This window comes from Artemia sp. Qi Xiang Cuo, chromosome 4 (genome assembly GCF_049724085.1).
Source record: "Artemia sp. Qi Xiang Cuo chromosome 4, ASM4972408v1, whole genome shotgun sequence".
In the NCBI taxonomy this organism is placed as follows: domain Eukaryota; kingdom Metazoa; phylum Arthropoda; class Branchiopoda; order Anostraca; family Artemiidae; genus Artemia; species Artemia sp. Qi Xiang Cuo.
In genome coordinates, this window is record NC_142797.1 from 77,366,976 (window position 1) to 77,382,411 (window position 15,436).

The 15,436-nt window shown below is 33.5% G+C and overlaps 1 protein-coding gene across 1 annotated transcript in view; it reads right to left on the reverse strand.

Moving 5' to 3' along the window:
- LOC148953453 (cytochrome P450 3A8-like) overlaps positions 1-11,366 on the reverse strand; it is a 97,153-nt gene extending 85,787 nt beyond the window's left edge. Inside the window, exon 1 of the mRNA XM_089088542.1 lies at positions 10,974-11,366. Coding sequence (XP_088944668.1) covers positions 10,974-11,334 — 361 coding nt within the window. The 5' untranslated portion in view covers positions 11,335-11,366. The remainder of the gene's footprint in view (positions 1-10,973) is intronic.
- Positions 11,367-15,436: the final 4,070 nt, after the last annotated feature.

Sequence of the window (15,436 nt, forward strand, 5' to 3'; positions counted from 1 at the left end):
TCACCATCTTTGATCATTCACAAACAATACCGAAGACAACCAATTTCCACTGTTTATCGACATTAAATTGTTAAGAATGCTATTATTTCATTTTTAATTTTCATGTTTTTGATTTTATATTTATGAAGAATTTAGATACATCTTTAACTAGTTATTTTTTTTTTGTTCGGCATAGATTAAAGATTCAATAACGCATTTAAACTAAGAGATTAAATTTTGACATTGTTTGACAATTTACTAAAATTTTAAGGTTTTATTTAGTTTCAAATTATTTTTGTCAGTCACCATATTTAATGATTCACAAACAATACTGAAGAAAACTAATTCCCACTGTTTATGAACATTAAGTTGTTAAGACGGCCATTATTTCATTGAAATAAGCATTTACATTTTAATTTCCATGTTTTGGATTTTATGTTGATGAAGAATTTAAACACATCTTCAACTAGTTATTTTTTTTTGTTAGGCATAGATGAAAGGTCCAATACCTCAGTTAAACTAAGAGGTTACATTTTGACATCGTTTGACAATTTACTAAATTTTAAGGTTTTATTATGCAAGAGTCGGAACACACACACAAACACACACAGACACACACACAAACATACACACATTTTACCAAATTCCATATTATTGCACAGAAATACCAAAATCATAGGTTAGGTTAGCCTATGTACGCGCGTACATAGGCTAACCTAACCTATGAATTTGGTATTTCTGTGCAATAATGTGGACTTTGGTAACATGTGTGTATGTTTGTGTGTGTGTCTCTGTGTGTTTGTGTGTGTGTTCCGACTCCTGCATAAGAAAACCTTAAAATTTAGTAAATTGTCAAACAATGTCAAAATGTAACCTCTTAGTTTAACTGAGGTATTGGACCTTTCATCTATGCCGAACAAAAAAAAATAACTAGTTGAAGATGTGTTTAAATTCTTCATCAACATAAAATCAAAAACATGAAAATTAAAATGTAAATGCGTATTTCAATGAAATAAGAGCCTTCTTAACAACTTAATGTCGATAAACAGTGGAAATCGGTTTTCTTCAGTATTGTTTGTGAATGATTAAAGATGGTGACTGAAAAAAACATTTTGAAACTAAAGAAAACCTTAAAATTTAGTAAATTGTCAAACAATATCAAAATATAACCTCTTAGTTTAACTGAGGTATTGGACCTTTCATATATGCCGAACAAAAAAAAATAACTATTTGAAGTTGTGTTTAAATTCTTCATCAATATAAAATCAAAAACATGAAAATTAAAAATGAAATAATAGCCTTCTTAACAATTTAATGTCGATAAACAGTGGAAATTGGTTTTCTTCAGTATTGTTTGTGAATGATTAAAGATGGTGACTGACAAAAACATTTTGAAACTAAAGAAAACCTTAAAATTCAGTAAATTGTCAAACAATATCAAAATGTAACCTCTTAGTTTAACTGAGGTATTGGACCTTTCATCTATGCCGAACAAAAAAAAATTTCAAGCACGTAAAACCACAAAATACTAAAGTTGACTTCTCAAATAATAAACCCCAGGAGTCAAACACACACGAAAATCTAAAAAACCTAGGTCTGAAAACCCTAAACAGCTAATTAACTATTCTAATTCATGATTTCAGGCACGTAAAACTACAAAATTCTAAGGTTAACTTCTCAAACAATAAACCCCAGGAGTCAAACACACGCTAAAACATAAAAAACCTAGGTCTGAAAATCCCCAAACAGCCAATTAAATATTTTAATTCATGATTTCAAGCAAGTCAAACCATGAAATACTAAAGATAACTTCTCAAATAATACATCCAAGGAACCTAACAACCACGAAAATCTAAAAAAAAACGTCTGAAAACCCAAACAGCTCATTAACAATATTAATTCAAGATTTCAGGCACGTAAAACCACAAAATACTAAAGTTAACTTCTCAAATAATAAAGTCTAGGAAACAAACACCCACGAAAACCTAAAAAACCTAGGTCTGAAAATCCCCAAACAGCCAATTAAATATTCTAATTCATGATTTCAGGCAAGTCAAACCATGAAATACTAAAGTTAAATTATCAAATAATATATCCCAGGAACCTAACACCCACGAAAATCTAAAAAACTAGGTCTGAAAACCCAAACAGCTAATTAACTATTCTAATTCATGATTTCAGGCACGTAAAACCACAAAATACTAAAGCTAACTTCTCAAATAATAAACTCCGGGAAACAAACACCCACGAAAACCTAAAAAACCTAGGTCTGAAAATCCCCAAATAGCCACTTAAATATTCTAATTCATGATTTTAGGCAAGTCAAACCATGAAATACTAAAGTTAACTTCTCAAATAATAAATCCCTGGAACCTAACATCCATGAAAATCTAAAAAACTATGTCTGAAAACCCAAACAGTTAATTAACTATTCTAATTCATGATTTCAGGCACGTCAAATCACGAAATACTAAAGTTAACTTCTCAAATAATAAACCCCAGGAACCTAACACCAACGAAAATCTAAAAAACTAGGTCTGAAAACCCAAACAGCTAATTAACTATTCTAATTCAATGTTTCAGTCACGTAAAACCATAAAATACTAAAGTTAACTTCTCAAATAATAAACCCCAGGAGTCAAACATCAACAAAAATCTAAAAAACCTAGAAACAATAAACCCCAGGAGTCAAACACACACGAAAACCTAAAAAACCTAGGTCTGAAAATCCCCAAACAGCCAATTAAATAATCTGATTCATGATTTCAGGCAAGTCAAACCATGAAATACTAAAGTTAACTTCTCAAATAATAAATCCCAGGAACCTAACACCCTCGAAAATCTAAAAAACTAGGTCTGAAAACCCAAACAGCTAATTAACTATTCTAATTCATGAGTTCAGGCACGTAAAACCACAAAATACTAAAGTTAACTTCTCAAATAATAAACTCTAGGAAACAAACACTCACGAAAACTTGAAAAACCTAGGTCTGAAAATCCCAAATAAGCAAATTAAATATTCTAATTAATGATTTCAGGAAAGTCAAACAATGAAATACTAAAGTTAACTTATAAAATAATAAATCCCGGGAACCTAACACTCACGAAAATCTTAAAAACTAGGTCTGAAAACCCAAACAGCTAATTAACTATTCTAATTCATGATTTCAGGCACGTAAAACCACAAAATACTAAAGTTAACTTCTCAAATAATAAACTCCGGGAAACAAACACCCACGAAAACCTAAGAAAACTAGGTCTGAAAATCCCCAAACAGCCAATTAAATATCCTAATTCATGATTTCAGGCAAGTCAAACCATGAAATACTAAACTTAACTTCTCAAATAATAAATCCCAGGAACCTAACACCCATGAAAATCTAAAAAAACTATGTCTGAAAACCCAAACAGCTAATTAACTATTTTAATACATGATTTCAGGCACGTCAAATCACGAAATACTAAAGTTAACTTCTCAAATAATAAACCCCAGCAACCTAACACCCACGAAAATCTAAAAAAACTAGGTCTGAAAACCCAAACAGCTAATTAACTATTCTATTCTAATTTATGATTTCAGACATGTAAAACCACAAAATACTAAAGTTAACTTCTCAAAAAATAAACCCCAGGAGTCAAACACACACGAAAATCTAAAAAACCTAGGTCTGAAAACCCTAAACAGGTAATTAACTATTATAATTCATGATTTCAGGCACGTAAAACCATAAAATACTAAAGTTAACTTCTCAAATAATAAACCCCAGGAGTCAAACATCCACGAAAATCTAAAAAACCTAGGTCTGAAAACCCTAAAAATTTATTTAAATATTCTAATTCATGATTTCAGGCACGTAAAACCACAAAATACTAAAGTTAACTTCTCAAATAATAAACTCTAGGAAACAAACACTCACGAAAACCTGAAAAATCTAGGTCTGAAAATCCCTAAACACCAAATTAAATATTCTAATGCATGATTTCAGGCACGTAAAACAAGAAAGACTAAAAGTTAAATGCTAAAATAATAAATCTCAGGAACCTAACGCTCACAAAAATCTACGAAAACTAGTTTTGAAAAACAAAAAAGTTAATTAATTATACTAAATCATGATATCATGCACGTCAAACAACAAAATACTAAAGTGAACTTCTCAAAAAATAAACCCAAGGAGTCAAACACACACGAAAATCTAAAAAACCTAGGTCTGAAAACCCTAAACAGGTAATTAACTATTCTAATTCATGATTTCAGGCACGTAAAACCATAAAATACTAAAGTTAACTTCTCAAATAATAAACCCCAGGAGTCAAACATCCACGAAAATCTAAAAAACCTAGGTCTGAAAACCCTAAACATTTAATTAAATATTCTAATTCATGATTTCAGGCAATTAAAACCACAAAATACTAAAGTTAACTTCTCAAATAATAAACTCTAGGAAACAAACACTCACGAAAACCTAAAAAACCTAGGTCTGAAAATCCCCAAACAGCCAATTAAATATTCTAATTCATGATTTCAGGCACGTCAAATACGAAATACTAAAGTTAACTTCTCAAATAATAAATCCCAGGAACCTAACACCCACGAAAATCAAAAAAACTAGGTCTGAAAACCCAAACAGCTAATTAACTATTCTAATTCATGATTTCAGGCACGTAAAACCACAAAATACTAAAGTTAACTTCTCAAATAATAAACCCCAGGAGTCAAAAACAAACTAAAATCTAAAAAACATAGGTCTGAAAAACCTAAACAGGTAATTAACTATTCTAATTTATGATTTCAGGCACGTAAAACCATAAAATACTAAAGTTAACTTCTCAAATAATAAACCCCAGGAGTCAAACATCCATGAAAATCTAAAAAACCTAGGTCTGAAAACACTAAAATGCAAATTAAATATTCTAATTCATGATTTCAGGCACGTAAAACAATAAAATACCAAAGTTAACTTCTCAAATAATAAACCCCAGGAGTCAAACACACACGAAAACCTAAAAAACCTAGGTCTGAAAATCCCCAAACAGCCCATTAAATATTCTAATTCATGATTTCAGGCACGTCAAATACGAAATACTAAAGTTAACTTCTCAAATAATAAATCCCAGGAACCTAACACCCACGAAAATCAAAAAAACTAGGTCTGAAAACCCAAACAGCTAATTAACTATTCTAATTCATGATTTCAGGCACGTAAAACCACGAAATACTAAAGTTAAATTCTCAAATAATAAACCCCAGGAGTCAAACACACACGAAAATCTAAAAAACCTAGGTCTTAAAACCCTAAAAATGTAATTAACTATTCTAATTCATGATTTCAGGCACGTAAAACCACAAAATACTAAAGTTAACTTCTCAAATAGTAAACCCCAGGAGTCAAACAACCATGAAAAGCTAAAAAACCTAGGTCTGAAAACCCAAAACAGCAAAGTAAATATTATAATTTATGATTTCAGGCACTTAAAACCACAAAATACTAAAGTTAACTTCTCACATAATAAACTCCAGGAGTCAAACACACACGAAAATCTAACAAACCTATGTCTGAAAATCCCCAAACAGCCAATTAAATATTCTAATTCATGATTTCAGGCAAGTCAAACTATGAAATACTAAAGTTAACTTCTCAAATAATAAATCCCAGGAACCTAACACCCACAAAAATCTAAAAAAACTAGGTCTGAAAACCCAAACAGCTAATTAACTATTCTAATTCATGATTTCAGGCACGTAAAACCACAAAATACTAAAGTTAACTTCTCAAATAATAAACCCCAGGAACCAAACACACACGAAAACCTAAAAAACGTAGGTCTGAAAACCCAACTTGGACTTGCAAACACCAACCCGGACATGAAAACAAAAAGAATCAGACATGTAAACAGAGAAAGACAGGCACTTTAGACATTCAAACCAACAAAGACAAATTCTTCGACTTGCAAACATCAGCCCAGGCCTTCCCCTTGAGGTAGATCCCATTTATTTTTGATTCTGAGTATTTTTAGTTTTCCCTCCAAAATTAACCCCCCCCACCCCAGCCCTCAGAAATGGGGGACCGAAGGACCTCTGAGCTTTGCCCATGAGACAGATCCTGTTGATTTTTGATTCTGAGTATTTTTGGTTTTCCCTCTGAAATTTACTCCCCCTCTCCCTCCCCTGCCCTCAGAAATGTGGGAACGAAGGGCCTCTGAGCCTTCCCCTTGACGCAGATCTCGTTTATTTTTGATTCTGAGTATTTTTGGTTTTCCCTCCAAAATTACCTCCCCCCTATTCTGCCCGCCGACATGTTGGAACGAAGGGCATCTGAGTATTCCCCTTGAGGCAGATCTCATTTATTTTAGATTCTGATTATTTTTGGTTTTCCCTCCAAAATTGACCCCTACCCTCTCCTGTCCCTCAGAAATGGAGGAACGAAGGACCTCTGAGCATTGCCCGTGAGACAGATCCTGTTTGTTTTCAATTCTGAGTATTTTTGGTTTTCCCCCCAAAATTGACCCCCTACCTCTCCTGCCCCTCAGAAATGGAGGAACGAAGGACCTCTGAGCTTTGCCCATGAGACAGATCCTGTTTATTTTTGATTCTGAGTACTTTTGGTTTTCCCTCTGAAATTGACTCCCCCTCTCCCTCCCCTGCCCTCAGAAATATGGGAACGAATGGTCTTTGAGCATTCTCCTTGAGGCAGATCCCGTTTATTTTCGATTCTGAGTATTTTTGGTTTTCCCTCCAAAATTGACCCCTCCCTCCCCTGCCCTCAGAAATGGGGAAACGAATGGAATGTTAGATCCTATTTTAAATTGACAATACTTATCAAACATCACTTGTGTATTATACAGACCACATCGGAAAGGTAAAGCTAGGTCAAGTCACAATGTCATTCTACCGTCGTTAGCCATTTTCATAGACTTATGATGTTTCAAATCTATAACAAATTACCTGAGTTAACAACTCCTTCGGGGTTACCTTAAATGCTAATCAGTTTAATCCTTTTTTTTCTCCCCCTTCATACAATCCAATCACTAATTAGAATCATTCACACTCCTATTATTCAAAACATTAATTAATATCGTTCATAGTGTCCAATTTTCGAATCCCTTTTTGCAAAAATGTCAAATACTCACTCTCTTTGAAAAACTAAACCAGACTATATCCACCAAACCAGACTATACCCACCAAACCAGTCCTTGCTATAGCTTCCATAGAATTCCATATGCCATGTGAGGGAGCTCTGAACCTCTTTGAAAAGGTGTAGAGCTTCTATAGAATAACGTAGAAATTGCTATAGCTTTAAGCAAATTCAATATGTACATACTACTTTTTATGTATATTAGGGGGAAAAACTATAGCGTAAAGATCGAGGTATTGACTAGGGGGCGATTCGAATCACATACTTAATAGTTTATGTTCGTTTTAAGTTTAGATGTTGAAAAGTTTTTAGTTGAAAAGTTTTTCAGTTGAAAACTTGTTTTTTTTTTATTTAATTTTTGATCGTTTATTTAAAGAATGCTGGGAAATCCGGTGCCCCCTCTCATTAGCGAATGTCACTTCCCCCATACTATTGAAAATGCATTCCTCAGTCATGGGCAGATTTTTCATGTAACCGTGGATCCACCCCCCCCCCCCGCACTACTAGAAAAAATTCCCCCGGAAAATGTCTGTATAATTCCCAATAACCAATACTATATGTAAACATTGGGCAAAGTTCATAACTTGCAGTCCCTCCCCCGGGGACTGTGGGGGATCAAATCATCCTCAAAGACATAGTTATAATATTTTTCGACCAAGCTAAACACAATGACTATCTCAAAATTTTGATCGGGTGACTTTGTGAGAAAATGAGCATGGGAGGGGGCCTAGTTGCTCTCCATTTTATTGGTCACTTAAAAAGGGCACTAGAACTTTTAATTTCCGTTCGAATTGAGCCTTCACGCGATATTCTAAGACCACTGGATCAATACGATCACCCCTGCGGAAAAAAACAAACAAAACAAATAAACACTCATCCGTGATCTTTCTTCTGGCAGAAAATACAAAATTCCACATTTTTGCAGATAGGAGCTTGAGACCTATACAGTAGGGTTATCTAATACACTGAATCTGATGGTGTGATTTTCATTAAGGTTCTATGACTTTTAGGGGGTGTTTCACCTTTTTTTCGATAATAAGGCAAATTTTCTCAGGCACTTAACTTTTGATGGGCAAGACTAAACTTGATGAAACTTATATATTTGAAATCAGCATAAAAATACGATTCTTTGTATGTATTTATTGGTATCAAAATTCCTTTTTTAGAGTTTCGGTTACTATTGGCCGGGAAACTCTTTACTTACAGTTTGTTACCGCGAACTGTTTGACTACCAAAAGTTTTTGGTGCAACCACAAAAAGTTTAGAATTTTTCCCTTATCATCATATACAAACAAAATAAAATTCATAATTCATATAGGTTAAAATTCATATAGGTTGTGATACCCGTCAAAAGTTACGAGCCTAAGAAAAATTGTCTGGCGTTCGAAAAAAGGGAGAGCACCTCCAAAAAGTAAGGCGATCTTAATGAAAATCACACCATAAGGTTCAGCATATCCAATAATCCCATTTTAGAGATTTATATGTTTTTTTTTTTTTTTTTTTTTTTTGTGTGTGTGTGTGTCAGAATAAATGTCACGAATGTGTGTTTGTTAATTTTTTTAGGGGTTATCGTAACTAGCCGATGGTACGAGAACATCAGGAGAGGGCTCATTCAAACGATAATCAAAAGTTCAAGTGCCCTGTTTGAGTATCCAAAAGGATTAGACGGCAACTTATCCCCTCCCAGACCCTTTTTTTTCTTCAAACACTTACAATCAGAGCTTTGAGATAGCCATTGGATTCAGTATAGGTAAATGTTGAATAACTATGCCTTCGAGGATGATATGCTCCCTTCTATATTCTCTGGGGAAAAAGCTGTATGTTACACAATTCACCCATTTTTCAATTATAGTATTGGTTATGGGGAATAGACGGGAATATTAGGAGGGAGAAGGAGAGTTTTCTGTGGGGAAGATTTTCCACAGACAGTATTTTTGGCGGGAAAAAGTTTCCAGGGAGAAATTTCACACGTTAGTGGGGATAAAGGTGATTTCCTGGCATGATTTGAAGAAAAGTGAGGATATTAATTAAAAAACAAGTGTTGATTTTTCCTAAAGATAAGCGGCACCTTTCTCAACCTTCATTCTTTATACTAAAGCTTGACTTTTGGTCACAGTTCTCCAAGATAGACGCCTCATACCCAAGATCGTTGAATTTGAATGAGAAATATTTTTTAAGGAACTTTAAGATTTTAGCACAAAGAGCAGGGGATGAGGAAGGGGTCACCCCCCCCCCCCATATACGCAATAATATCTCTTCTTTCTTGGTTTTAATGTTGCTCCTTACTTTCAGTTGAAAAAATGTACTTTTTTTAAACTTAATTTAATTACAATACAGAGTTTGTTTGAGTTTTAGGTTAAAAAAGCCTTTTCCAGTTTGGCAAAACAAAGACAAAACAGTTCATTAATTTGCATTTCTGGCTCACCATGTTTCAAAAGTTTTTAATCAATTTCAATTGTTTTAGTAGTGCCAATTAGAGGGAAAGAGAGGGATGGAACTATTTCGTCTTATATTTATTTTATCCCGCACTTTGATAGCTATATTTTGCCCCTCCCCCTCCCGACCCACACCTCCAATTTCTATTAATTGACACTGCTGATAATTTTACCAAAACCTTTTTATGCAACGTGAATAAAACCCAAATCTAATCTTTTTTTCTATAATTTTGCTTACAAAATAATACAAAATGCAACAATTTAATCATTTAAAAAAATTGTCGCAAAATACGATAACGAAATACGAAATTTAATTGGCATCCCAAAGGAATGGGAATTGACCTAAGAAACTATGAAAATAGTAAAAAATGAAGAATGGGAGTATCCACTAAAAGTACTTAGAATGAAAAAACTAGCATTACTAGGCAGACATCCCCCTTTCAAAGATATGACCACATGTCAAAATAATGACAGCATAAAATCTATTAAATCAGATTACCTAATATTCGTGTAATTAAAATCTGAGATATGAAATAAAAACAAAAAGTGTTTTCTCTTTCATCATATACCTTTAAATTTTTTCTTTTTTCTTTTCCTTTTCCCTAGATACTTAGCTAATTATATAAATTGATTGCTAAAACACGGATTTTAGATGCATTACGACTTCTTTTTTTCCGTATTGTTGCCATTTGACTTGATTATAAATTTGAATTGACACTAATAAACTAACACGGTAAAAGTCAATTTAGATTCGCTGTCTTAGACACCTACAACAATGATGAAAAGATGAATCCTGTAATATTCGTTTGTACAGGAGCTGTTTTTAGTTGGTTCTCTCATGTTTCAGGGGAAAGGGACTGGTGAAAATCATCAAAATAGTTAGAAGTAGACAAGTTACATGAATAATAAGGAAAATTTAAATAATCTTCAAATTTTGAGGGGCTGATAACAAAACTTCGTCTTCCCCCATGCGTATGATTCCCTAAAAAAATCAATGCAGGATTAGTTATAAATTAGTTAAATCTTAGTGTGGCTAAAATTCAGATCTAACTGTATTCAATAGTGAACAACATTTTGTGGAGGGCCTAGCTTCGTTAAAACCCAAAAAATAGCTAGACAGAAACTGCTAATAAAGAAACTAAGATTATTTTGGGAGATTTAAATGAAGTCTTGGGGTTTCGATCCGAATCGCTCTTCATCTCCGTACCTGTAGATCATAGTTACGCTTTAGAAAAAGAACATGAAGCCCGGTTTCATGGCGATTCCAGCATTCACAGTCCCACCCTATCTTTATTCCTGGGTCATATGATGGATACAAAATAACTTCTGATCCTGTTGCCCCCCCCCCTTCAGCAAAATGTAATATGAAATTCTTTCGCAACCAAGTCCCTGCTAACCCTTGTAAAAGAAAACATAAGCAACAAACCTTGTAATGCCAAGGCAAACTCTGGAAACTGGAGAGCCAATTGGTTGTTTCGATTTCGGTAAGAGTTAAAGTCACTCACTAGCACCTGTTTCACAAGATCTAAATCAGAGAGCATAACATGAGGTACTGTACCCCAGTAATACCCAAAAGCATCCCCGTGTTCTTTTCTCCATTTGCCTATGCACTCGGCTAGGCTATCCTCTGACCATCGAGCAGCATAAATGTTTCCTGTGATAAAGCTTGGCTCTGGTCCTGGGATACCAAGTCGTTTGAAGAAATTTAAGGCCCTCCATCTTTGTGTTAACCATTGTATAAGGAATATTATTAATAAAGAAACAAAGAATATTAGTAAAAGGGCCATAACTGTTCTAATCTCCGAGACTGACCGGTGACTAATTTTAATGAAGCTCTTATGTATGGCCTTATCAGCTCCTAAATGTTTGGTTCCTAGCTATTATTTATTGTAGCAAATATATCCAGTTAAATCTCGTAAATTTGGGTAAATACGCTTTTACAGCTGGTAATTAATAAATCGGAATTAAGGTGATAAGCTGCTAATCCCATTTTTATTTTTGCCTGAGTAAATAGATTTTTTCCCTAAGCAAATAAATTCCATTTCATTATAACCTAAAACACAGCACCAGAGCTGTCTCCAAGACTTGTCTCAACTGTTATTGGTGTAGTTTAAAGAGAATTTGAGGGTTTTAAAAACCACTATCATATGGTATCTTTTCATGGCGATGTTATAACATGTCCTTTAAGGGGGGGGGAGGTGTATATACATGTTCATTCACCGCTTATCCCAAAAAAATGAAGATATTTCTGACCTATCCTAAACATCTTACTACAGTTTTCATATTATTCGTCAGTTTTTTAGTGTTTAATTGAATTAAACCCTCCTGCCTGCACTAAGAAAATTCCCTTGTACATTTTTATGGAAAGTGATTGACTATATAAAGGCAAAAGGAGGCTATTTTAAAGTTTGCCCCCCCCCTTCCCCCAAAAAAATCCATATCTCGTAAACAAAAACAAGCAGTAAAAACACATTGCGCAAACCTTTGAGGGACCATAAATTTCTTGTTAGTTTTCAAATTGTCTTATAATTTTGCAGCTCCGTGTTTTTGAGGATAAATAGCTAATTTTTTGGTTTACATTTCTACTATAGTACTACTAACATGTCACTTTAGCACCAAGCCCCCTGAGGCCAAAACAGCTACAAAAGTTCCTTCTGCATCCCGATATGTTCTAAAAATCACTGTTTAGACCTTCCCAAGAAGTCTCCATTCACCTTAAATATTTCTTAATGACATCCTCCCACGCCGTTTGGGGACAAACTGACATCCGTTTGGCCCTCAATGCTGGGTCGATCAGGACAACCTTTGGAAATCTCTCATCCTTCATCCGCAGAACATTTCCCAACCATCTCAAACTTTTTCTTATCATAACCCTTGAAAGCGGGATCATACCACAATCTCTTACAGCACTACGTTTAAGAGACGGTCATCAGCCGGTTACCCAAAACAATCCATAGACTATTTCTCTCGGAAACATCTAACAGTTTCTCGTTCTATTCAGAGGGCCCAGGCCTTAGAACCATATTTTACAACTGTCATCGTTCTAGATTCCAAAATTCTAATCTTAGTTTGTAGACTTATTTTCCTAATCTACCAAACGTTTTTTCAACTATGAAAGAAACACCCTGCACCTTGGCTTTTCTTCTTTTCATAATTAAATTTTAATAAAACAAGTTTTTACAACTGAAAGTAAGGAACAATATTAAAACTTAAAATGAACAGAAATTATAACTTGTATGAAGGGGATTGCCCCCTCCTCCAAGGGCGCCGGCAGAAAATTTTCCAGGGAGGGTCAAATACCAAAATATCAGTGGTGGTTGGGTGACAGGGAATATATTTCAGGATTTTCTTTTTGTAGGAGTAAGTTTATTCTTAAATACCTTTAGGAAAAAAGTATCAAATATAAAGAGCAATCAAATCGTATGCAAAATGAAACAAAACGCAGTAAATTTTAAACCACAAGGATTCCTGGCAAAGGGACCGATTTGTTTAATCAATAATATATTTAATTATTATGCATTTAATCTTAAAAGAAAATCAAGCTCAAACCAAAATTACAGAAAGATTACTTCCGTAGATTATAACCGATGTCGACTTATCTTTATGCAATTTCCAGCGCTTTATAATAGTTTACGGAAGGAGTAGAGACGCTCAAAAATCATCCTGCCTGCATAGATACCACGATTCGATTTTATAACGGCCATGTAAAATATACTTCTTTCATAACAGGATAATTCTGCCCCTCGAACTTAAATCCCTTATATATTCATACATTAAAAAAAAAAAAAAAAAAAAAAATAGCCAAAGAAAAACAAAATTTAAACTTACTATCCAGCCGTCAAAATGACCCTCTTTCTTTTTTTGTCCTATTAAAATAAATTAAATGAACAGGTTCAAAAATATTTTCGTCATAAGAGAATAATATCAAATAGTTTGTTTAAAAAAAAACTGGACGTAAAAAGTGACTTGGACGAATATTCACCAAAACTAAACATAGAATTCTCATGACAACTGCTGCACTTTTTATGCTGATTCTAAATATATAAAATTCTTTCAGTTTATTGTTACCTACCCATCAATCTTAGAAAATTTGTCCGATTTTTGAAAAAAAGAGACCCCCCCCCTAGAAAAAGCAAGTGATCTTATTGAAAATCTCTTATTTGATACATCATATCATAGAACCCTGCCATAGAGGTTTCAAGCTCCAATCTTCAAAATGTGGAATTTTTCTTTTTTTTTTAGAAAAAAACATCGTCAATGCATGTTTTTTTTCCCAAGGGTGACTGTATCAAACCGAAAGTCCAAGATAATTGTTAGGCAGCTCATTTAAACGTAAACTTTAAGCTCTTTTTTAAGTGACCATACATATTGGACGAGGGGAAAGTCTTGTTTTCTTGCCATTTTAGGGCACAATGCTACGAATTTACCCCGAAGAGGATGAATTTGCAATCAATTTAAAATTCTGAGAAGTTAACTGGTTTAAAAGTATGAATAACTATATTTTTGGCTTTCCAGTTGTAAAAGAAGTATTGCCACACGGTGGCAGTACTGGAGTCAGCCAAGTTGATTCGCTTTATTTGTAATGAAGTTAGGCTAGGTTTGGTAATATGTAATTGTATATCAGCTATAATGAGGGGGGGAGTCTTTGTTTAGGTAAGGGTAGAGTAGATTCCAAAAAAATTACATTTTAGCAATCTTAAATTCAGCAATTTTGAATGGTGTTATTTTATTTTTCTATTTCTATGAAGTTTTTAAAGGTATTTAAACAAATGTATTTAATGTATTTATCGATAAGAAACTCCTATTGTAGAGGTTGTGATGGCATCAGTTATGTAGAAGATCAAAAGTCTCACAGAATTTCTATCCATACAAACAATAATACTTCTTTTCATCCAAATGAAATTCTTTCGTAGTAATCTTAACAAGGACTTTTTACCAAAATTACTATTATTCGCTAATTTTTTAAGTTTATTCAAAGTTTATCTAAAATTGAAATTACAAATTTAAATGCAGGACGGTAATGATGGCTATACGATTATTGATTTACACATTTTAAAATCAATTAAGCAGGGATTTAAGGGACAGGTACCTCAAATTATAGTTTGGTTAGGCTTGGGAATGATTTGCAAAACAATCAGAAATTCCATAAAAAAAGAGCTTTCCAAATGAGAGCAAGAAACAGATTTGAAACCTATTGGAACAGATTATTTTTTATATGAAGGGGGCTGTCTCCTCTTTAGCTCCTTGATCTTTACTGTGAAGTTTGGCTTTTCCCCAAATTTTGAAAGAAAATTTCCATTAAAAAGAAAAGATTTTTCAAAGCACTAAAAATACTTTTGTTTAATGAGCAAGATTTTGAGAAGGGGACAGTCTCCCTTACATACAAAATAATTTGAATTGGTTTTACGTTTTAAACTTGCTCCTTACTTTAATTGAAAACCCTTTTTCTATTTTTTTAATTACATTTCATTAAACTGTAAAGTTTTATCAGTACAGTACTTTTGGTAACGCAGAAAAAGCAATCAATATTTCAGTGACCTCTGTTTGGATTTTGATGGGTAATCAAACAGTTCGTAGTAATGAACTGTAAGTACGGAGCGACCCGGCTCAATAGTAAATGAAACTCTAAAAAACTGAATTTTGATACCAATTGATATATCAAAGGAAATGCTGATTTCAAATATACAAGTTTCATTAAGTTTAGTTTTGCCCATTAAAAGCTACAAGCCTGAGAAAATTTGTCTGATTTTCTAAAAAGAGAAAGAAAGACACCCTCAAAGTCCCAGAACTTTAATGAAAATTACACAATTAGATTCAGCATATCAAAGAACCCTACTGTAGAGGTTTCGTGCTTATATCTGCAAAAATGTGGCATTTGTTCATTTTTGC